Source organism: Phyllobates terribilis, unplaced genomic scaffold (assembly GCF_046119375.1).
Source record: "Phyllobates terribilis strain yellow unplaced genomic scaffold, ASM4611937v1 Scaffold_9__5_contigs__length_417890890, whole genome shotgun sequence".
NCBI lineage: Eukaryota > Metazoa > Chordata > Amphibia > Anura > Dendrobatidae > Phyllobates > Phyllobates terribilis.
Window position 1 is genome coordinate 391,104,376 of NW_027362769.1, and position 24,007 is coordinate 391,128,382.

At 49.3% G+C, this 24,007-nt stretch overlaps 1 protein-coding gene and 1 pseudogene across 1 annotated transcript; both read left to right on the forward strand.

The window, feature by feature from the left end:
• Positions 1-6,766: 6,766 nt before the first annotated feature.
• On the forward strand, positions 6,767-10,019 carry LOC141162516 (E3 ubiquitin/ISG15 ligase TRIM25-like; annotated as a pseudogene).
• Positions 10,020-11,009: 990 nt separating this feature from the next.
• Positions 11,010-15,031, forward strand: LOC141161423 (tripartite motif-containing protein 16-like). Its single transcript, XM_073646232.1, has 2 exons — positions 11,010-11,095; positions 11,764-15,031. Exons 1-2 carry the CDS (start codon positions 11,010-11,012, stop codon positions 13,097-13,099), a joined length of 1,422 nt encoding a protein of 473 aa, XP_073502333.1. The 3' UTR covers positions 13,100-15,031.
• Positions 15,032-24,007: the final 8,976 nt, after the last annotated feature.

Consider the following 24,007-nt stretch of genomic DNA (forward strand, 5'->3'; position numbering starts at 1 on the left):
GGGACCGAGCGCTATTTGCCTCCTGCAGCGCAGATTTTTGTAGAATAGTTTGCGGACTCCATATACAGAGACCCTCAAGTTACCCCATTATGGAAACTATAGCCCTTTGGACATTTATCTACAGGTGTAGTGACAATTTTGACTCCATGTGTGTTTTCCAGAAACGAGAAGCAATGGATATAGCTGAGTGAAAATTGCAAACTGCTTCGTAGTGATCAGTACGTTGTAGTGTGATCAGCACGTTGTAGTGTGATCAGTACACTGTAGTGACCAGTAAGTTGTAGTGACCAGTACGTTGTGCCCAGCTTGTGCTTCTGGAGACATGCACCCAGTAAATTAGGCGGGCTTTCATCGCTACAGAAATGACAAACATGTGGACGCTACCTGCGGTTTAGGCACACTGGGGCTCAGAAGAGAAGGGGACATTTGGGTTTGGGAGTGCAGAAGTCGCTGGATTTCTTTTGGGAGGTGAGGCGACAGAGCGCTTTTCCAGAGCTTTTTTGCTACCAGTAACGTGGAAGCCCCCTATATTTCTGATAACAGATGACGGACCTGAGTGGGGGCTTGCTTTTTTTGTGGACTGAGTTGAAACTTTTGTTGGGAATATTTTGCATAACATTTTGGATCACATTTATCCTGCGCTCTACGCTGAGCACTTACATTGGAGTTTCCATCTGAATCTCTGAATGACAAGATTCAGATGAATCCCCTGAGGGATCCATTCACTATAATGAGGCAACAGAGTTACTCTGGACTACGTCTGGCCTCTGCTCAGTGTTAACCTTCTTTTCAGAAGTGCACAAAACTGTGGCCGATGGTACTTTTATATACCCCTAAAGTGACGGACACTGACAGATCATAGGCCAGACAGCGTCCACAGTGCCTCCATCTGCCTCATTATAGGGAATCTTCCGCCGGGCTTTCCGTCTGAATCACGTATTTCAGAGATTTACACGGAAACCCCGGTGCTCAACGTAGAATAAATGTGAGCCGAGCCTTGCTGCGATCTTTGGGAGTCAGAATGAACAAATCAACAGCACGTGAAAAATTGGTTTTATTTATTTTTTACGCCATTCCTCATGCGGTATAAGTGATTATACTACTTTATTCTTCGGGTCGGTGTGATTACAGCGATGCCAGATTTATATTGGGTTTTTATGTTTGGCTGCTGTCACACACTAAAACACGCTTTTTTATTGCAAAAACTAGTTTTTGCATCGCCATATTTTGAGAGGTAGAATTTTTCCATATTTCAGCCGATAGTCATATAAGGGCTTGTGTTTTGTGGGACAAGTTGACATTTTTATTGGAACCATTTTTGAGCACATGACATTTTTGATCACTTTTTATGCGGATTTTTGGGAGGCAGAATGAACAAAAACCAGCAATTCAGAAATTGTTTTTTTTTATGCCGTTCCGCGTGTGATAAAATTGATAAGGCAGCTTTATTGTTCGGGTCAGTACGTTTACAGCGATACTACATTATATAGTTTTTTATGTTTTGGCATTTTTATGCAATAAAAACTATTTTATAGAAAAAAGAATTGCTTTTGCATCGCTTTATTCTGAGAGCTATAACTTTTTTATTTCTCCGCCGATGGAATTGTGTGGGGTTAGTTTTTTGTGGGACAAGATGACATTTTCAGAGGTACCATTTTAATTTCCATTCAACTCCTTGGTCGCATTTTATTTCACTTTTTGTTCGGCAGCATGATGAAGAAGCAAAGCTTTTTTTTTTTTTTTTTTTTACAGTGTTCACTGAAGGGGCTAACTAGTGTGACAGTTTTATAGGTCGGGTTGTTCCAGACGCGGTGATACCAAATATGTGTACTGTTTTTTTTCACATAAATATATTTATTTGTTGATATACTATTTTATTTTTTTTTGTTATTTATTTTGTGATTTTTTTAAAAAAAAAAATGTTTACTTTGTCCTTCTATGGGACTTTAACTTTTTTTACTGATTGCTGTTATAATGAATTGCAATGCATTATACCTGTCAGTGCTGCACTGACAGAAGCCTCTTAGACCGTGCTCTGAGCTTGGTCTAACAGACTTGCCGTAGCTGTCTGACTCAGATGTCACGATGACCAAGGCAACAATCAGGCCCTTGCGATGACCTCGTGGGGGGCGCTGATCGGAAGGAGCCTTCTAAATTCTGTGATCGATATTGATCGCAGTATTTAGGGGGTTAAAATGCCCGCACTGCTCCTGGCACTGACAGCCTGGTCAATGCTTTAACTTAAGCCGAGCTCCCGGCGGTGATCGCTCGGGCAGAGCTCATGTGCCCCGCATGATCGCTATGACATACCCATATGTCAAAGGTTGTGAAGGGGTTAACTGTCCAAGCAAAGTGGATGTGATGTCATGTAAACTCCTGCCCGCTGTGCGTCTAAACACGCTGCTGAACTCTGCCGTCTTGGTGCGTTGTTGTTTTTCTTTATGAGGAGCCAGAAAAAAAACACATTAAAAGCTCTGCTTCACATCTGCATCAAACGCTTAAAAACAAAAGGAAAAAGGCAGAAGAAAAAATGCAGGAAAAAACACAATATGCTTTGTGTGTGTAGTTTACTGCATTTGTATATAACTAATAAATGAAAAAAATGACATGGCGTCACCCCCCCTATTTTTGGTAACCATCAAAGGTAAAGCAGACAACTGCACGCTGATATTATCAGCCTGGGAAGGTCCATGGTTATTGGGCCCTTCCCAGCCTAAAAACACCAGACCGCAGCCGCCCCAGAAGTGGTGCATCACACTAGATGCGTCAATTCTGGTTCTTTGTCCGGCTCTTCCTGATTGCTCTGGTGCGGTGACAATCGGGGTAATAGCAGTTGGGTTTGATGACAGCTGTGATTTTTCAAAAATCACATCAGCCATGAGCCCTGGGGTTAGTAACGGAGAGGAGTCTATCAGACAACCCCAATACTAACCCGGCAATAAAAAAACTAAAAACACATACACAGAAAAAATACTTCATTTGAATAAAGACTCCCCCACACTATCTCTCCTTCACCACTTTATTGAAATAAATAAAAAATCCCGTGCAGGTCCACAGTAATCCACCGAATCCAATGTAGTCCAGAAATGAATAGCTGAAAAACATAAAAAGATAGAAATAAACACGAGAGACACCCCCTTTAATTTATTACCCAAAATGTTCCCATGAAACTCTGCAACAGTCCACGTTCCTCGCATCTGGCAACTGTGAATAGCAGTAAAGTGACCGCTATTCACAGGCATCGGGTAGTGATGTCAATGCTCATTATTGTCACCGGCGGGTCTCGCTGGTGTTTCCAGTACCGGAAATATCAGGACACGTGAAGGAGGCCTAATTGTGGATCAGCAGTGAGCACAACCATGGAGATGTAGGCATAGCTCCCAACCGTCCCGCATACTGATTTTGAGCCTCCGTCCCGCAGTCCCATCCGGGAGCTCATGGCTCCCGCAAGGCAGTGAGAAGCAGCCGACACGCCCCCTCTTATATCAGGCTACACCCCCTCTGCCTCCCATTCAGAGGCGTATCTGGGGGGGCAGCCGGGGCATGTGCCCCGGGCGCAGCCGGCAGCAGGGCGCAGTCGGGCGGCTTAACGCGGAAATCCGAAATGTCTCCCCCGGCGGCTACATTCTGCTGCCCCCTGGACTGGGAGTAGGCAGTTCTATGAGCCAAGTGTCCAGCTGACAGCCGGCTCACAGTACCTGCCGCGCATCAGCACCCGATGTTCAATTGTAGACGTGAGTACAATTAAAGCTCTGACCGCCGGGTCAGAGCAACTTCAGGAGTGTGATCATGTCATGTGATCACGCTGCTGACATCACACGCCAGCACAACAGACAGAGGATCACATTTGTGGTAAGTGGTCCACATTAGTGGAGCTGAAGACCCCAATAATTATATGTAGGGGGGGGTTATTTAGTGTAACAGGACTGGGGGAGGTTTACGTGGTGCCCCTGAGGGTTCAGTCGCCACGGGGGTACTGCACCTCATAAAGAGGTGTGGCATCTCCTCTTTCAGGTAAAGATGGAGTACTACAGAGGACCCCAATCACACACTCAACACTACACCACTCCAGTTCTGAAGGGGGCCTAAAAGCACCATAGTGCTGCCCCGGGCCTGAATGGAGGAGTTGGGGGGAGCCATAGTTAAGGGGAACCACATACCTAAGCACTTTAGCAAATATCTGGAGGCCATCTTTATAGCAACGTCTTTGGTTGTGGGTCTTTGGTCGGTAGTCAGCACGAGGCTGCAGCAGTCTGAGGTTCTACGGTCCTCGGTCTCAGGCCTCGAGACGAGGAGCGGGGCAGAGTTCTTACCAGCTCTGTCCCCGGTCAGGGTCCTGATCAAGAAGGCCCAGGAGGGGAGCAGAGGAGATAAGCTCCACAGGCGAAAGGATCCCAGGGGGATACAGACGACAGAGCGGAGTCGCCACCTGTATACCTTATTCTGGCCTAGCCAGAGGGACCCTGCCGCAAGAGGGGTAACCGGTCCCCGATTATCTGACTTTGTACTTCACGTCTCTGTCGGAAAAATCCGGAGGCTTACGTGGATCCCAGGGGGATACGGACGGAGCGGAGTCGCCACCTGTATGCCCTAATCTGAGTTTATCTAGAGGGACCCGGCCTTACGCCACGATCTCACCACCAGTTACCAAAAAGGGCACCCAGTCAGTCCGGAAACTACACGTTACCCATAGGGACATCGCAGTACCCGTACGGGACTCAGTGGGGGACACAAGGCGGGAGAAGTCGAGCAAGAGAGGAACACACTAGAGCGGGGTCCTGGCAGGTGCTCCTGAACTACCTGGAAAGTGCTGAACCCCACCCTAGCGGCTACAGCTCGCCGTGTGACAGCAGAGAGAAGCTCTGAACTGACGAAACAACAAAGTGAGTAAAGACTCGGATGACTTCAACCACCGTCTCTGCCTGTTATTTTCCTCCTCCGCACCGCACCCGCCATCGCTCTACATACTCTACTCTGTCCTGAGGCCTGCTCCACCTGTGGGGAGTCGCACCAACTAAGCTGCCTGAACAACGGCCTCAGAGGACTGTCGCAGCGCTGGTGCACCTCACCAGGCACCACAGGTGGCGTCACGAACTACCCCCAAATTTCCCTTTTAAATCCAGAACCTAACGCCCCCCATCTTTGCTGACCGCCCTGGGTCACGGACCGGGCCAGCCACCGTGATATCCTTCCCCCCCTTTAACATCTAAGAGGGCCCGTGTTGCCGAGTACCCCACGGCCCAGGGGGCGCGTCATTTACTGTGTGTGGGGGGGAATTTACTGTGTGTGGGGGTATTTACTATTTGTGCGGGGGGATTTAGTATTTGTGTGGGGTGATTTACCATGCGTGTGTGGGAGTATTTACCATTTTATGTAATCGGCCTGGGGGTGATTTACTGTGTTTTGGGGTATTTATTCTGTGTGGGGGAGATTTACTGTGTGGGGGAGAATTAGTTTAACCGGGGGGGGGATTATTTGAGAACACAAGTTTGGGGAGCACAGAAGGGATAGATGCCAACACAATATGGTGAGCAAGGGTTGAGATGTTGGACATGTATGAGGAAACTTTATGGGAGGATGTGTGCAGACACAGTATGAGGAGTGATGGGAAAATGTATGTGGACACAGTATTGGGAGTGAGGATGATGGGAGGTGTGCAGACACAGTATGGGGAGTCGGGAGATGTGTGAGGAGGCAGTATGGGAGGAGAAAAGCGTGAGTGGGCACAGAATAAAGTCTGGGTAATGTGTGTGTGTGTGATGGGGGTGGGGAAGCATGAGGGGACAGTGTAAGGTCACAGCCAGGAGGAGACAGTATGCCAAGGAGGGTGGAGTGTGATGAGGGGGCACAGTATAGAGACTGGGCCCTATAGAGGGGACATAGTGTGAGAGGACAAAGAGGGGGCCCAGTATGGTAAGGAGAGAGCAGCATGGAGGGCATGTACTATAAGAGGGACAATGTGGCGTCACATTTTGTGCAGGGAATGTAGTGAGGGGCTATTATATCTTCAGAAGTTCAGTGTAGGGCAGATATTTTTATTCAGGAGCATTATAATGACTTTGTATCTTTAAGGGCATCATGTTGGGATGTGCGGCAGAAGACCGGAGAAGTTGGAAGTCTGCAGAGACGAGCTGTGGATGAGAAAAGTCACCATGGCGTCTGGACAAGATGGAGAAGAAAAGAAAGAGAATGACTCCAGAGACAACGTCATCTATAAGGTTCCTGGGTGTAACTGTTTTTTGTGCTACTGACTAATTCTCATATTTTTATTTCAGTTAGGATCATTAAAGATGTTGTCCAGGTTTGTGATGAGTCTGCAGTCATTCTATGTGACTGTAGACTTCTGACTTCTCATAGTGCACGCTGCACACTGTCAGGATTCTCTCGTTCCAGCAATTTGCATACATGCAGTTACATGCCGACTAGACATGTGTGGCCTCACTTAATGAAAATTATTGAGCGAAGCTGGACAAGTGTAGTCAGAATGTGGCCAGAAGTCTACAAATCATATACTTGTGCAAGGGAGAATCCAAAAAGCGTGCAGTGCATGCGCTGTGAGAATTCAGAAGCCTGAAGACACATAGAATTTCACTCACTGCCAGCGCCCCTCTGACAACTCCTCCTGCCGGGGGAGAAGGATAATGGTAAATGAGTGTGGATTGGGATGTGGCCAGGGGCATGGCGCATGATTTCTGCCTCTTTCTTTTTTTAAAAAGTTGTGAGGTATGCTGTAGGGGTTAATTATCCTGCACAGACTCTCCACCCTTCTTACCGGAAGAAATTTTTTAGCTTTCGGTTCCTGCTCTTTCCCACTACAATGGCGTCTGCTGAGCTGAGGGACGAGCTGAACTGCTCCATCTGCCTGAGCCTCTATACAGATCCCGTATCCCTGAGATGTGGACACAACTTCTGCCGCTCGTGTATTGTGAGTGTGCTGGCTGCCCAGGAGGCGGCTGGAGGGTATTCCTGTCCTGACTGCAGAGCAGAATATCCGGAGCGTCCGGCCCTGGAGAAGAACCGGAAGCTGAGGAACATAGTGGAGCGTTTCTCATCTACTCAGCCTGATATGGAGGAGACCAGAATCTTCTGCACTTACTGTACAAAGTCTCCTGTACCGGCTGTAAGGACATGTCTGCAGTGTGAGACCTCCATGTGTGAGGAACATCTCGCAGCCCATAACAAGTCAGTGAATCACAATATAATTGAACCAACAGTGTCGTTTAAGGATCAGAAATGCTCCACACACAATGAGATCCTGAAATATTACTGCCCTAAAGACGCCGCCTGTGTCTGTGTGTCCTGCTGGGTGGCCGGAGACCACAAGGGACATGACGTGGAGCTACTGGACATGGCCTCTGAGAAGAAGAAGGAGAAGCTGAAGAAACAATTAGATGATCTAAACCCACAAAAAGCAGAAATTCAGACAAGAGTCCAGAATCAGCAGGATCGTAAGAAGAAGATCCAGGAGAAAGCCTCCGATAAGAGGAAGAACATCAGTGAGAGATTTATGGACATTAAGAAGCAACTGGAAATGGCTGAAAGTAAAGCGCTGAGCGAGGTCTCCAGGCAGGAGGAGAAGATTGTGTCCCAGATATCTCGTCTGATCAAGAAGCTGGAAATACAGGAGGACGAGCTGTCCAGGAAGATGCGTCACGTGGAGGAGATGTGTCGTGTCACCGACCCAATAAGACTCTTACAAGAAAGTGACATTACAGTATGTAGTCATGGAGGTGATGACGACACAGGGGGAGATGGTGGAGAGGTCAGTTCTGAGGAGGATCTGGGTGAGGTTCTGATATCACTGACCTTACACCGATCTATGAGGGATATTGTCACCAATGTAACATCAGAGCTCGGGGTCCATGTCCCAGACTTATTGCTGGATGTGGACATTGCTCATAGAAGGGTGAAGATATCAGAAGATCTGAAAACAGCAACAAATTCAGAAGAAGAACAGGAGAGACCAGAATCACCAGGAAGATTTGTGGATTTCCCCCAAGTGTTAAGCAGATGTGGCCTCTCCTCAGGACGACATTACTGGGAGGTAGAGTGGAACCAGATAGGAGGATGTGAAATCGGATTGTCCTATCCCAGTATAGAAAGGGAAGGGGAACAGTCTTGTATTGGACTTAATGATAAATCTTGGTGTTTGGGTATGTGTGATGGAGAATATAATGTATGGCACAACTCAGTCAGATTAGCCCTCAGTGTAAAGCCAACATGTCCAACACTTGGGGTCTTCTTAGACTATGAGGCTGGGCGTCTGTCCTTCTATGAGCTGTGTGACCCCATCAGACACTTAGACACCTTCACCGCCTCCTTCACTGAACCCCTACATGTTGTCTTCTATGTGTATGATGGAGCCTCTGTTACAATAAGAAGCTGAGGCCGATGTCGTCCACGTCACATTATAATTACATTATTTCTTGTCACATGGACACATCTGTATATAGCGAGTTATCAGCAGGACCCTCTAATAATACAATGTATATGGGGGGAGTCATGGGGGGATTTCTCCTGTTGGATTATTTTGTCTCTACTTATATTTTATTAAGCATGAATGATTGAACCGAATGTCAATATTAACCTCTTCACGACATTTGACGTAAACTTACGTCATATGTCGTGTTCCCACCTTTGCTACGGGCTCACGCTCTGAACCTGCATCAGACGATCACAGTTTCAAGTCTCTTAAGGGGACTATTAAATGCAGTTAAAAGTTAAAGAAAAAAAGTTTTTCAAAATATAAAAAAATAAAACATAACTTCCAATGTCGCTCCTTTTGCAGCATTAAAATTAAAACAAACAAAAAAATACATATATTTGGTATCGCTGCATTCAGAAATTTCTGATCAATCAAAATATAAATTAAATTAATCTTATCGGTAAAAGGTGGAACGAGAAAAAAATAAAAACACCAGAATTACAGTTTTTTGGTCGCCGGAACATTGCAATAAAATGCAATAAGAGGCGATGAAAACATCGGATCTACCCCAAAAAGGTATCAATAAAAATGTCAGCTCAGGACGCAAAGAATAAGCCCTCACCGGCCCCAGATCCCAAAAATGAAACTGTTTCGGGTCTCAAAAAATAGCAACAAATGCAAAATGTTTTGGTGTTTTTTTTACCATTTAATTAAAAATAAACCTATAGATGTTTGGTGTCTGCGTACTCGTACTGACCTGGAGAATCATATTCCCACGTCAGTTTTACCATATAGTGAACATGATAAATAAAAAAACAAAAAAAACTATTGTAGAATTGCACTTTTTTCTGCAATTTCCCCACAGTTGGACTTTTTTCCTGTTTTCCAGTACACTATATGGTGAAATCAATGGGGTCATTCAAAAGTAGAAATTGTCACGCAACAAAACAAGTCCTCATATGGCCATATTAACTAAAAAAAAAGAGTTACGGCTCCTGGAAGAAGGGGAGGAGAAAACGGAAAATCACCTAGTCATGAAGGGGTTAATGGGTGAATTGTCCTGAGACTGATAATTGTTATTCAGTAAAGGGTTAATCCTAAGTGCTGGTATATAGCTGGGATATGTCATCACTCTCTGACTCCCGGACCCCCACCGATCCTGAGAATAAAGGGGCTGCAGCATTAATTCAGCCTCCTGCACATCGGAGCTCTGGACTCCCCCGGTGCAGGAGCTGCAGTACGACCGCAGTGGATGGGGGGCACATCAGGGGGTCCGGAGCGCCGCTGTGCTCGGTAAACAGGGAGGGGACGCAGCACTACATCAGCTCTGTGGCCCCTTCATTCTCAGGTCTGTGGGGTCTCCAATAAATAAAGTGATGACATATTCTAGCTATAAACCACCATGGGAAGCCCCCCTGTAATCTCCCCAATATCTACAGCAGCTTTCGAGGACCCAGGCGACGTCTGATCAGTTTCACTATATTACTGGTAATTGCAGAGACCCCGAGGACGGTGGAGGGTGGTGGGATTTGTGTATTTTCTATCAGATCTCGTCATTGTTACGTGAAGTGAAATAAAGATCTACTTTTCTGTAGTTGATTTCTCTCCATATTTCCTGACACTTGATGCTCCCACCAGAAACCAAAAATGTATAAATTTATAGGGGGACGTTTACATGTTTGGTGGGACGAGTGCTGGGACCCAAGGCCAGGACAAGGGGCAGGCAGGACAGGCAGCTGCCTAGGGCACCAGCTCATATCACAAGGGGAGGGGCGCGATATTCTCTGACAAGCTTTGGCCATGCGCTGGTCAGCTCTGCTCTGTCCACGTGTAGCGGTGTGACAGACACTGTCGTATACCTGCCCCTGAAGACAACAATTGTAGTGTGAATACTAATATGCGGTTGCATTATGTTTTATGGTAAAATGCATAGAATGTTATAGGCACTGATGCTGCTGTGTGGGCACTGGATTGTAATGCCTAAGGTGACCTGGTACACTCAGCTCAGGGGTAGGGACAGTATAGAATATAGTTTAGTGTTAGTGATGGATAGGAACATTAGGGCAGATAGGCAGTGGTGGACCTATTAGTGTATAAGATATAGGGAAAGTATAGGATACAGTTTAGTGCTTAGGTTAGAGATAACCAGTGGCTTTAGGTACAGGAGGACATCAGTTAGAGTGTGATGGGTCTTGTAAGTGTAATATGCTTAGTGCATACTGTTAGAAGACAGTGACTGTAGTTAAGTGGTTATGTTAGAATGTAGGTGAAAAGTTAAGTTGTTCAGCAACAGAGTAAAGAGGCAATTAATGTTTGGCACCAGCCCAAATTGAGATGAGTCTAGGTCAATCAAAAAGGGGAATCACTTCCTGGTTTAGTCAGTCTTAGTTAGATAGAGGTTTGTATGAAGTTGAAGTATAGGTGGCAGTGGGCTGGAGGCACTCGGAGTACATATCGTTCTGACAGCATGAGGTTGTACTAAATTTCCTGCAGAAATACCTGTAACATCAGGGGCCTACGGCATGAACTAGGCACTGAGGAGCCTGCCTTATTCCCTTCCATACAGAGAAAGCTGGACGGGGAAATGCATGTGGGAAATGTAGCAGATCTCGGGGCCAGGCAAGAAATTCCTGTGGCTGACAAGAGGAACAAGAGTAGGGATTGTTCCAGGTGAACGTGAGCAGAGGCTTGAAATGTGGGCTGTGCCAGAAACTGCATGTTAAAGACTGTTGTATCTAAACTGTCCAGTAAAGCTTAACTTGTTATAACGAACCTTGTGTCCCCTGATGTGTGTGTGGCTGATCCTGGACCAAAGGATGTGGATGCAGCGGAGACCTCTGACCTGAAAGTGAGTACAATGCAATGTACACAACATAACATTGATGGACTGGGACAGTTTATTTGTGGGGTGCCAGGGTGTGGAGAAGCAGCAGCTCGCCCACGGCTAACACCCTGGGCACCTTACATGCATGGAATTTGCTGCAGCGCTATGCCAGGTGAGGGCATTGGAAAAGGGACCTTGTCATGCAGGAAGAGAGGAATGCTGGCCAATGAACGCTTCCCCATCAGACTGAGAGCGCTCATTGGCTGCTAATGTCTCTGTCCTCCTGCATGAGGCGCCCCACTGGTGAGTGCTTACTTAGGGGACAGGAGAGTGAAGGATGCCCAGCATGGTTGACATTATGCTGGGTGCATCCTCCATTGACCTCTTGTTACTTTAGGAACACACCTCAGCATCTTCGGGGCAGAGAGTAGAGGGCAGAGGAGGAGGGATCCTGGCATGGACGGCCCGGCAGGAGCAGGGGGCTGTTCTCTGTCCTATGTCTCCTCTATCACAGAGATTTCTGCAGCTCCTTGTCGCTACTCTGTTATGTTTTGCACTGGGGGAATGAACTAAGTGTAGGATCTGCTGTGAAATCTTGTCTACATTGTGAGACCTCTCTATGTGACGACCACCTTACAGCCCATAATACGACGTTAGATCATATATTAACAGAACCCACTGGCTCCTTTGGCAACAAAAAATGTTCCCTCCACAAGAAGGTTCTGGAGTATTACTGCCCGCAGGACCCGGCTTGTCTGTGTGTGTCTTGCTGTCTGGTTGGTGAACACCGAGGACACCAGGTGGAGCTTCTAGATGAGGCTTCTGAGAAGAAGGAGAAACTGAGGAAATATCTGGATGAACTAAATCCACAAAAAGCAGAAATTCAGACAAGAGTCCACAATCTGCAGGATCGTAACAGGAATATCCAGGAGAAAACCTCCGAAAAGAAGAAGAACATCAGTAAGACATTTATGGTCATTAAGAAGCAACTAGAAATGGCAGAAAAGAAAGCGCTGAGCGAGGTCTCCAGGCAGGAGGAGAAGATTGTGGATAAGATATCGCATCTGATCAAGAAGCTGGAAATACTGGAGGACGAGCTGTCCAGGAAGATGCGTCACGTGGAGGAGATGTGTCATGTCACCGACCCAATAAGACTCTTACAAGAAAGTGACATTACAGTGTGTAGTCATGGAGGTGATGAGGACACAGGGGGAGATGGTGGAGAGGTCAGTTCTGAGGAGAATCTGGATGAGGTTCTGATCTCACTGACATTACACCGATCTATGAGGGATATTGTCACCAATGTATCATCAGAGCTCGGGGTCCATGTCCCAGACATATTGCTGGATGTGGACACTGCTCATAGAAGGGTGAAGATATCAGAAGATCTGAAAACAGCAACAAATTCAGAAGAAGAACAGGAGAGACCAAAATCACCAGGAAGATTTGTGAGTTATTCCCAGGTGTTAAGCAGATGTGGCCTCTCCTCAGGACGATATTACTGGGAGGTAGAGTGGAACCAGATAGGAAGGTGTGACGCTGGATTGTCCTATCCCAGTATAGAAAGGAAAGGAGAACAGTCTCATATTATATATAATGATAAATCTTGGTGTTTGTATATGTGTGACGGAGAATATAATGTATGGCACAACTCAGTCAGATCAGCCCTCAGTGTAAAGCCAACATGTCCGACACTTGGAGTCTTCTTAGACTATGAGGCCGGGCGTCTGTCCTTCTATGAGCTGTGTGACCCCATCAGACACTTACACACCTTCACCGCCTCCTTCACTGAACCCCTACATGTTGTCTTCTCTGTGGAGGATGGAGCCTCTGTTACACTAAGAAGCTGAGGCCGATGTCGTCCACGTCACATTATAATTACATTGTTTCTTGTCACATGGACACATCTGTATATAGTGAGTTATCAGCAGGACCCTCTAATAATACAATGTATATGGGGGGAGTCATGGGGGGGATTGTTCCTATTGTTTTTTCTTCTTCCCTGTAGATCAGATGCAGAATCAATGATTGAGCAGAATGTAAATATTAATGGGTGAATTGTCCTGAGACTGATAATTGTTATTCAGTAAAGGGTTAATCCTATGTGTTAAAGTGCTGGTATATAGCTGGGATATGTCATCACTCTCTGACTCCGGGACCCCCACCGATCCTGAGAATAAAGGGGCTGCAGCGTTAGTTCATCCTCCTGCACATCGGAGCTCTGGACTCCCCCGGTGCAGGAGCTGCAGTACAGCCGCAGTGGATGGGGGGCACATCAGGGGGTCCGGAGCGCCGCTGTGCAGGGTAACAGGGAGGGGATGCAGCACTATATCAGCTCTGTGGCCCCTTCATTCTCAGGGCTGTGGGGTCTCCAATAAATAAAGTGATGACATATTCTAGCTATAAACCACCATGGGAAGCCCCCCTGTAATCTCCCCAATATCTACAGCAGCTTTCGAGGACCCAGGCGACGTCTGATCAGTTTCACTATATTACTGGTAATTGCCGAGACCCCGAGGACGGTGGAGGGTGGTGGGATTCGTGTATTTTCTATCAGATCTCGTCATTGTTACGTGAAGTGAAATAAAGATCGACTTTTCTGTAGTTGATTTCTCTCCATATTTCCTGACACCTGATGCTCCCACCAGAAACCAAAAATGTCTAAATTTATAGGGGGACGTTTACATGTTTGGTGGGACGGGTGCTGGCACCCAAGGCCAGGACAAGGGGCAGGCAGGGCAGGCAGCTGCCTAGGACACCAGCTCATATCACAAGGGGAGGGGCGCGATATTCTCTGACAAGCTTTGGCCATGCGCTGGTCAGCTCTGCTCTGTCCACGTGTAGCGGTGTGACAGACACTGTCGTATACCTGCCCCTGAAGACAACAATTGTAGTGTGAATACTAATATGCGGTTGTATTATGTTTTATGGTAAAATGCATAGAATGTTATAGGCACTGATGCTGCTGTGTGGGCACTGGATTGTAATGCCCAAGGTGACCTAGCACACTCAGCTCAGGGGTAGGGACAGTATAGAATATAGTTTAGTGTTAGTGATGGATAGGAACATTAGGGCAGATAGGCAGTGGTGGACCTATTAGTGTATAAGATAATGGGAAAGTATAGGATACAGTTTCGTGCTTAGGTTAGAGATAACCAGTGGCTTTAGGTACAGGAGGACATCAGTTAGAGTGTGATGGGCCTTGTAAGTGTAATGTGCTTAGTGCATACTGTTAGAAGACAGTGACTGTAGTTAAGTGGTGATGTTAGAATGTAGGTGAAAGGTTAAGTTGTCCAGAAACAGAGTAAAGAGACAATTACTGTTTGGCACCAGCCCAAATTGAGATGGGTCTAGGTCAATCAAAAAGGGGAATCACTTCCTGGTTTAGTCAGTCTTAGTTAGATAGAGGTTTGTCTGAAGTTGAAGTATAGGTGGCAGTGGGCTGGAGGCACTTGGAGTACATATCGTTCTGACAGTATGAGGTTGTACCAAATTTTCTGCAGAAATCCCTGTAACATCAGGGGCCTACGGCATGAACTAGGCACTGAGGAGTCTGCCTTGTTCCCTTCCATACAGAGAAAGCCGGACGGGGAAATGCATGTGGGAAATGTAGCAGATCTCGGGGCCAGGCAAGAAATTCCTGTGGCTGACAAGAGGATCAAGCGTAGGGATTGTTCCAGGTGAACGTGAGCAGAGGCTTGAAATGTGGGCTGTGCCAGAAACTGCATGTTAAAGACTGTTGTATCTAAACTGTCCAGTAAAGTTGAACTTGTTATAACGAACCTTGTGTCCCCTGATGTGTGTGTGGCTGATCCTGGACCAAAGGATGTGGATTCAGCGGAGACCTCTGACCTGAAAGTGAGTACAATGCAATGTACACAACATAACATTGATGGACTGGGACAGTTTATTTGTGGGGTGCCAGGGTGTGGAGAAGCAGCAGCTCGCCCACGGCTAACACCCTGGGCACCTTACATGCATGGAATTTGCTGCAGCGCTATGCCAGGTGAGGGCATTGGAAAAGGGACCTTGTCATGCAGGAAGAGAGGAATGCTGGCCAATGAACGCTTCCCCATCAGACTGAGAGCGCTCATTGGCTGCTAATGTCTCTGTCCTCCTGCATGAGGCGCCCCACTGGTGAGTGCTTACTTAGGGGACAGGAGAGTGAAGGATGCCCAGCATGGCTGACATTGTGCTGGGTGCATCCTCCATTGACCTCTTGTTACTTTAGGAACACACCTCAGCATCTTCGGGTCAGAGAGTAGAGGGCAGAGGAGGAGGGATCCTGGCATGGACGGCCCGGCAGGAGCAGGGGGCTGTTCTCTGTCCTATGTCCCCTCTATCACAGAGATTTCTGCAGCTCCTTGTCGCTACTCTGTTATGTTTTGCACTGGGGGAATGAACTAAGTGTAGGATCTGCCCAGTAAAGAGACGGTGTGCCCAGTATTTACATCATAGAGAGCGTGTGTATGTAATATATGTGTAGTGTGTGTGTACATGTATGTGTTTGACTGTATAAATATGTGTGTATGTATATGAATGTGTGTATGTGTAACGTGCTGCAGAGCGGTAGTCATGATGGAGCTGCTGTCCAGTTACGCTCTGGCACTTTACAGGAATATTGTGTCCCAGTCCCATTGTGCTGTCAGGTGTGGGGGGGATCACACTCACTTGTAGGCCGCAGGCCTCCGCTGTCTCCAGTCCTCCGCTGTCTCCACGCCTCCGCTGCCTCCAGGCCTCCATCTTCTGAAATCGCCACACATAACTCAGGGGACACCCGGTTCGTTTTAACACAGAGAAGTTTACTGGACAGTTGAAGTTCATCAGATTGTAACACGCAGTATCGGGCACAACGCTTCTTATTCCTCGTTTCAGTAATACAGTACATTTTCAGCATTACTATCCGTTCCTCTTGGACTTTCCCTACATTTGCTGGCTCTGTCAGCCCCAGTGTAACGGGTATGGGAGGCGGAACCTCTGAGCTACTATACAAGGGGGCGGTCCTTGTAAGGGAGCGGGTGGCGACTAGGCAGGCAGTCACAGCAGGTGACCGGGACAGTCTCTGGAAGAACGGGCTGGGGGTCACGGCAAGTGACCGGGACAGTCTCTGGGTGAACGGGCTGGAGGTCACGGCAAGTGACCGGGGCAGTCTCTAGGTAAAGGGTAGGTACGACCTGTGATGGCTGAACCTCCAGGTAGGCAAGCAGGCAGGTAGCGGAGAAGCGCTCCCAGGTGAGCGGACAAGAGTCTCTGGAATAGCTGGTGGTCACAGCACGTGACGGCGGAGCCTCCGGGCAGGCAAGCAGGCAGGTAGCGGAGAAGCGCTCCCAGGTGAGCGGGCAAGAGTCTCTGGAATGGCTGGTGGTCACAGCACGTGACGGCGGAGCCTCCGGGCAGGCAGGTAGCGGAGAAGCGCTCCCAGGTGAGCGGGCAAGAGTCTCTGGAATGGCTGGTGGTCACAGCACGTGACGGCGGAGCCTCCGGGTAGGCAACCAGGCAGGTAGCGGAGGAGCGCTCCCAGGTGAGCGGGCAAGTTGGTTCTTAGACAGACTGACTGGAGTTGTAAGGCAGACCGTCGGACCTCAGGCAGGCAGGCAGGTAGCTGATGTGCGCTCCCAGGTGAGCGGGCAAGTTGGTCCTTAGACAGACTGACCGGAGTTGTAAGGCAGACCGTCGGACCTCAGGCAGGCAGGCAGGTAGCAGGAAACAGACAGCAAACTGGCAGGACACTGGCAGGAATCAGGCAGGTAACTGTCAGGTAACTGGCAACGGGACCTGAGGGCTGAAGCAGAGTAGAACAGTGCAACAACATTGCTCGGGCACCTCCATTTTGGAGGAGGTGCCTTATATATGGTAAAGTCCTCCGGCCATTGGCCGGGGACTCCTTAGGACGGCGCGCGCAGCCCCTTTAAGAGGGAGGGAGAGCGCGCGCGCGCGCCCTAAGCACAGTGGCCGGGAAGGAGCGCGCGCTGCCAGCAGAGCGGGAGAGGGACGCCGGGCACGGAGCAGAGCGGTGAGGGGAACAGCGTCCCTGCCTAGCAGAGGGCAGGGACGCCGGCACTACAGTACCCCCCCCTTTAGGCCCCCCCTTTTTTAGGCCAGATAGAAATTTAGCTAGGATGAGAGGGGCATGGATGTTCTCCCGGGGCTCCCACGTTCTCTCCTCAGGACCAAACCCCTTCCAATCTACCAGAAAAAAGGTCTTTCCTCTTACCCTTTTGGTGGCAAGAATGTTCTCTACCTCAAACTCGTCCTCAGCAGAAACCGGAGCAGGAGGCGTACCTGTAGACTTGGAAAAAGAGTTAAGCACCACGGGTTTGAGGAGAGATACATGGAAGGAGTTAGGGATCCGTAAGTTGGCCGGGAGTTTCAATTTATAGGCCACCGGGTTGATCTGACTGATGACCTCCAGAGGACCGATGAACCGAGGCCCTAACTTGTAAGAAGGTATCTTGAGTCGAACATATTTAGATGAGAGCCAGACTTTATCTCCTGGACGAAATTGTGGAGGATCCAGGCGTTTTTTGTCAGCGTGTCTTTTCATACGCTCGGATGACAGAAGGAGTGCGGACCGGGTACTCTCCCATATGGAGGAAAATTTGCTAACGAGAGATTCCGCAGCCGGGTTGTCCACAGAGGTGGAGACAGGAAAAGGAATCCGAGGATGCTGACCAAAGACTACAAAAAACGGGGATTTGGAGGAGGATTCGCTCTCGTGATTATTATAAGAGAACTCGGCCCATGGTAGGAGATCCACCCAGTCAGAATGGTGGGCATTAACGAAGTGCCGGAGGTAACTGGTCAGGTTCTGATTGATCCGCTCCACTTGACCATTGGACTGTGGGTGGTAAGCGGAAGAGAAGTCCAGGGTGACGTCTAGTAATTTACAAGTGGCTCTCCAGAAACGTGAGGTGAACTGTACCCCACGATCCGACACGATGTGGAGGGGCAGGCCATGAAGACGGAAGATGTGGCGGATAAAGTCTTTAGCCAGCTCGGGTGCAGACGGAAGGCCTGGCAGGGGAATAAAGTGAGCCATCTTGGAAAAGCGGTCAGCGACCACCCAAATGACCGTACAACCGGCAGAGACGGGGAGATCAGTTATAAAGTCCATTGCTATATGCTGCCAGGGGGCAGCAGGTACAGGAAGCGGAAGGAGGCGTCCGGCTGGCAGATGTCTCGGGACTTTGTTGCGGGCGCAGGACACACAGGCAGAAACAAAGTCTATTATGTACTTGTGCAGGGTAGGCCTAGTGCCGGGCAATAAGCTGGAGGGTCTTTTTCTGACCGGCGTGGCCAGCTAGTTTAGACGAATGGCCCCAGTGTAGGATCTTCTCCCGATCAGGTACTGAAACAAACGTCTTACCGGGAGGGAGACGATTTAGACTCACGGGAGCCACCTGCATTACTCTGGCGGGGTCGATGATATGTTTAGGTTCTTCCTCGAGATCGGACACCAGAAAGGATCGGGACAAGGCGTCTGCTTTGACGTTTTTGTCAGCCGGGCGAAAATGAAGAACAAAATCAAAGCGAGCAAAAAACAAGGACCACCGGGCTTGGCGCGGGTTAAGTCTCTGGGCATGCTGGAGGTAAGCCAAGTTCTTGTGGTCAGTGTAAATTATTACCGGATGAAGAGCCCCCTCGAGTAGGTAACGCCACTCCTCCAACGCCAGCTTGATGGCCAATAACTCTCGGTCTCCTATGGAATAGTTGCGCTCAGAAGAGGAGAAGAGTTTGGAGAAGAAGCCACAAGTTACCATTCTCCCGGAAGATGATTTTTGAGTAAGTACCGCTCCGGCTCCAGAGGAGAAGGCGTCAACTTCCAGGAAGAACTGCTTGTTGCCGTCCGGGCGATGCAGCACCGGGGCGGAAGAGAAGGCCTGTTTTAGGGAAAGAAAGGCCTCCTCTGCTTCGGGCGGCCACTCTTTGGGATTAGTACCCTTATGGGTGAGCGCGGAAATTGGGGCAGTCCGGGAAGAGAAGTGCGGGATGAAGAGGCGGTAATAGTTGGCGAAGCCCAGGAACCGTTGAATAGCCTTCAACCCCTCTGGTCGGGGCCATTTCTCGATGGCAGACAGTTTCTCAGGATCCATTTGTAGGCCGGTCTGAGAGATAATGTAGCCCAGAAACGGAAGCGAGGTCTGCTCAAAGAGGCACTTCTCATATTTAGCGTAGAGATGGTTCTGCCTGAGCCTGAGCAGGACCTGACGAACATCCCTCCGGTGAGTCTGGAGATCCGGAGAGTAGACCAAGATGTCGTCCAGGTACACCACTACGCAGGAGTAGAGAAGGTCCCGGAAGATGTCATTGACCAACTCTTGAAAGACGGCAGGAGCGTTACAGAGGCCAAAGGGCATTACCAGATATTCATAGTGGCCGTCCCGGGTGTTGAATGCCGTCTTCCATTCATCCCCCTGACGGATACGAACCAGGTTGTACGCCCCACGGAGGTCCAGTTTGGTGAAGATTCTAGCCCCCCTCAGACGATCAAATAACTCCGGAATGAGCGGAAGGGGGTACTTATTCTTTACCGTGATCTGGTTAAGGCCTCTATAGTCTATGCAGGGACGGAGAGAGCCGTCCTTCTTTTTGACGAAAAAGAAGCCTGCTCCCGCCGGGGAGGTAGATTTCCGGATGAATCCCCTGGCCAGATTCTCCTCAATATATTCGGACATCGACCGGGTCTCAGCAGCGGATAATGGATAAATACGCCCACGGGGAGGAGAAGTACCAGGTAACAGGTCGATAGGGCAGTCGTATGGTCTATGAGGGGGTAGTGTCTCTGCCTCCTTTTTATTAAAGACATCAGCATAAGACCAATAAGGAATCGGAAGTCCAGGTAGATTAGCTGGGGTAGGAGAAGGACGGACGGGATGAACGGGAACCAGACAGGTCTTATGGCAGCCCTGTCCCCAGCGAAGGACTTCTCCGGTCTGCCAGTCAAGAACGGGTGCATGTCTCTGGAGCCAAGGTAGGCCTAGCAAGAGGGCGTGAGAGAGTCCAGGCAGAACATGGAAGGAGATACTTTCAGAATGCAGCATTCCCACCTGCAGAGTAATGGATTCGGTGATGAGTTGGATGGGGCGTGGTAAGAGCCCCCCATCCACGGCAGCAACAGACAAGGGTACAGCCAGAGGTTTGGTGGGGATGCGGTATTTCTCTACCAGGGACTGTGAAATAAGATTCCCGGCTGCTCCAGAGTCCAGTTGGGCTAGTTCGAAATAACGGTTCTCCCCGTAGACGATTGAAACTGACAACAGCAGGGATGGAGAGGATTTATTCTTGTCTAGGTGGACCTCTCTGAGCGAACCTAGACACAGGCGTTTCCCGACCTCTCCGGGCAGGCACGGATCCGGTGCTCCTTACTGCCACAGTAGAAGCAGGTCCCCTCGGCACGGCGTAAGTCCTGACGGGTCTTGACCATCTTGGTCTGGTCGACCTGCATAGGCTCAGGAGGGTGTACTTGGTTAGAGACAGAAGGAGTGACGGGTTTCTGAAAAGTAGGAGCTAGACGTGGTAGCCTCCTCTCACGGGTGACCTCTCTGGTACGCTCCTGGAACCGTAGGTCAATCCGGGTGGCAAGAGTTATTAAGTCATCGAGAGTGGTAGGAATGTCCCGACCGGCAAGTTCATCTTTAATACGGCCGGACAGACCCTCCCAGAAGACGGAAACCAGAGCGTCATTATCCCAGGCCAGCTCCGAGGCAAGGGTACGGAACCGTATGGCATATTGGCCCACGGTGAGACTTTCCTGACGGAGGCGTAGCAACGATGATGCGGATGAGGTCTTCCGTCCGGGTTCGTCGAAGACCTTCCGGAAAGCCGTGAGAAAAGCAGGCAAGTTGGACACCAGGGGGTCTCCTCTCTCCCATAGAGGATTTAGCCAGGCCAGGGCCTCCCCGGTGAGATGGGACATGATGAATGCAATTTTGGCTCGGTCGGAGTTAAACTGGTGGGACAATAGTTCAAAGTGCAGGGTGCACTGATTTATGAAGCCCCGAGCCTGGGCTGAGTCGCCTCCGAAGCGAGGAGGTGCAGAAAGCCGAGGTCCGGGGTAGGATATCATGGTGTTAGTGGACAGCGGAGCTGCCGGATTGCGAGACATGGCACTGGCGGAGGTTGTTGGTGGAGCAGTCAGTGTCCAGGCGAGTATTGACATTTCGCAGGTGACCCAGGATGGACTCCTGTTGGGACCTTTGACGGGACAGTTCATGACACAGGTCCGAGAGCGAGGGAACTTGGGTGCCACCGGGTTCCATTGCCCGAGCAAACTGTAACGGGTCTGGGAGGCGGAACCTCTGAGCTACTATACAAGGGGGCGGTCCTTGTAAGGGAGCGGGTGGTGACTAGGCAGGCAGTCACAGCAGGTGACCGGGACAGTCTCTGGAAGAACGGGCTGGGGGTCACGGCAAGTGACCGGGACAGTCTCTGGGTGAACGGGCTGGAGGTCACGGCAAGTGACCGGGGCAGTCTCTAGGTAAAGGGTAGGTACGACCTGTGATGGCTGAACCTCCAGGTAGGCAAGCAGGCAGGTAGCGGAGAAGCGCTCCCAGGTGAGCGGGCAAGAGTCTCTGGAATGGCTGGTGGTCACAGCACGTGACGGCGGAGCCTCCGGGCAGGCAAGCAGGCAGGTAGCGGAGAAGCGCTCCCAGGTGAGCGGGCAAGAGTCTCTGGAATGGCTGGTGGTCACAGCACGTGACGGCGGAGCCTCCGGGTAGGCAAGCAGGCAGGTAGCGGAGGAGCGCTCCCAGGTGAGCGGGCAAGTTGGTCCTTAGACAGACTGACTGGAGTTGTAAGGCAGACCGTCGGACCTCAGGCAGGCAGGCAGGTAGCTGATGTGCGCTCCCAGGTGAGCGGGCAAGTTGGTCCTTAGACAGACTGACCAGAGTTGTAAGGCAGACCGTCGGACCTCAGGCAGGCAGGCAGGTAGCAGGAATAACAGGCAGGAAACAGACAGCAAACTGGCAGGACACTGGCAGGAATCAGGCAGGTAACTGGCAGGTAACTGGCAACGGGACCTGAGGGCTGAAGCAGAGTAGAACAGTGCAACAACATTGCTCGGGCACCTCCATTTTGGAGGAGGTGCCTTATATATGGTAAAGTCCTCCGGCCATTGGCCGGGGACTCCTTAGGACGGCGCGCGCGGCCCCTTTAAGAGGGAGGGAGAGCGCGCGCGCGCGCCCTAAGCACAGTGGCCGGGAAGGAGCGCGCGCTGCCAGCAGAGCGGGAGAGGGACGCCGGGCACGGAGCAGAGCGGTGAGGGGAACAGCGTCCCTGCCTAGCAGAGGGCAGGGACGCCAGCACTACACCCAGGGATTTCCTGTCCAGTTCCTCAGTACATCTGGGATCCATTACATTCCCTTCACGTGGTTCCACGTCCATCGTCTCCTGTATGCAGATGATAAGGTACTCTTCATTGTACCTGTACTGAGCATTGAGCTCTGGATGGTGCAGGAATGTTCGCAAGGGATTTCAGTAAGGCATCCCGCTGCCCTGAATGATAGATTCTTGCTGAGACCAGCAGTCCACTGCACTTGTACTTGACCTTGGCTACAGTACTTCCCTATCTGACTCCCTATCAGGAAGCAGTCTCCTTTTTACTGGGGCTTTTCCCTCTCACTATGGGCTAGTCCCAAACTTTAACTATGTCTGCTCCTACAGTATGTAGCTGGGCAGATCTCCCTCACAAACACTGTGTATTACATTTACATACTTTAACCAGATTGCACCTATAATGCTTACAAAGTCTATATTATCCTAATGGGTCTCCATATTATAGGTAGTATGTCCCTGGTATCATGCACAATGTCCGCCCTCTAGTGGTTCTCTATATTATAGCTATTATGTCCCTGGTATCATGTACAATGTGCGCCCTCTAGTGGTTCTCCATATTACAGGTAGTATGTCACTGGTATAATATACAGTGTACGCCTTCTAGTGGTTCTCTATATTACAGGTAGTATGTCCCTGGTATCATGTACAATGTGCGTCCTCTAGTGGTTCTCCATATTACAGGTAGTATGTCCCTGGTATCATGTACAGTGTGCGCTCTCTAGTGGTTCTCTATATTACAGGTAGTATGTCACTGGTGTCATGTACAATGTGCGCCCTCTAGTGGTTTTCCTTATTACAGGTAGTATGTCACAGGTATCATGTACAATGTGCTCCCTCTAGTGGTTCTCTATATTATAGGTAGTATGTCCCTGGTATCATGTACAATGTGCTCCCTCTAGTGGTTCTCCATATTATAGGTAGTATGTCCCTGGTATCATGTACAATGTGCGCTCTCTAGTGGTTCTCTATATTACAGGTAGCATGCCACTGGTATCATGTACAATGTGCGTCCTCTAGTGGTTCTCTATATTACAGGTAGTATGTCTCTGGTATCATGTACAGTGTACGCCCTCTAGTGGTTCTCTATATTACAGGTAGCATGTCCCTGGTATCATGTACAATGTGCGCTCTCTAGTGGTTCTCTATATTACAGGTAGTATGTCCCTGGTATCATGTACAGTGTGCGCCCTCTAGTGGTTCTTCATATTACAGGTAGTATGGAGTGATTCTGCGGGTTGTAACCACAGACCATTTCTCTGTTCTCATCCTTTTTGGCTGCTATTTTATTCACTTTTGCATTTTGCCATTGCTCTCACCCCTAGAGGTACAATGGCATGAGGCGATGTCTACAACCAACAGAAGTTGCTCAGGTAGTGCAGCTCATCCAGGATCAATTCGAGCTGTGGCAAAAAGGGTAGCTGTGT

What these genes read in the sequence shown, in the direction of transcription:
- LOC141161423 (XM_073646232.1), top strand. Translation starts at nt 11,010, where the DNA reads ATGCATGTGGGAAATGTAGCAGATCTCGGGGCCAGGCAAGAAATTCCT. An exon ending in AAGAGTAGGGATTGTTCCAG is followed by an intron (nt 11,096 to 11,763) that starts GTGAACGTGAGC and finishes CCTCTATCACAG; the next exon opens with AGATTTCTGCAGCTCCTTGT.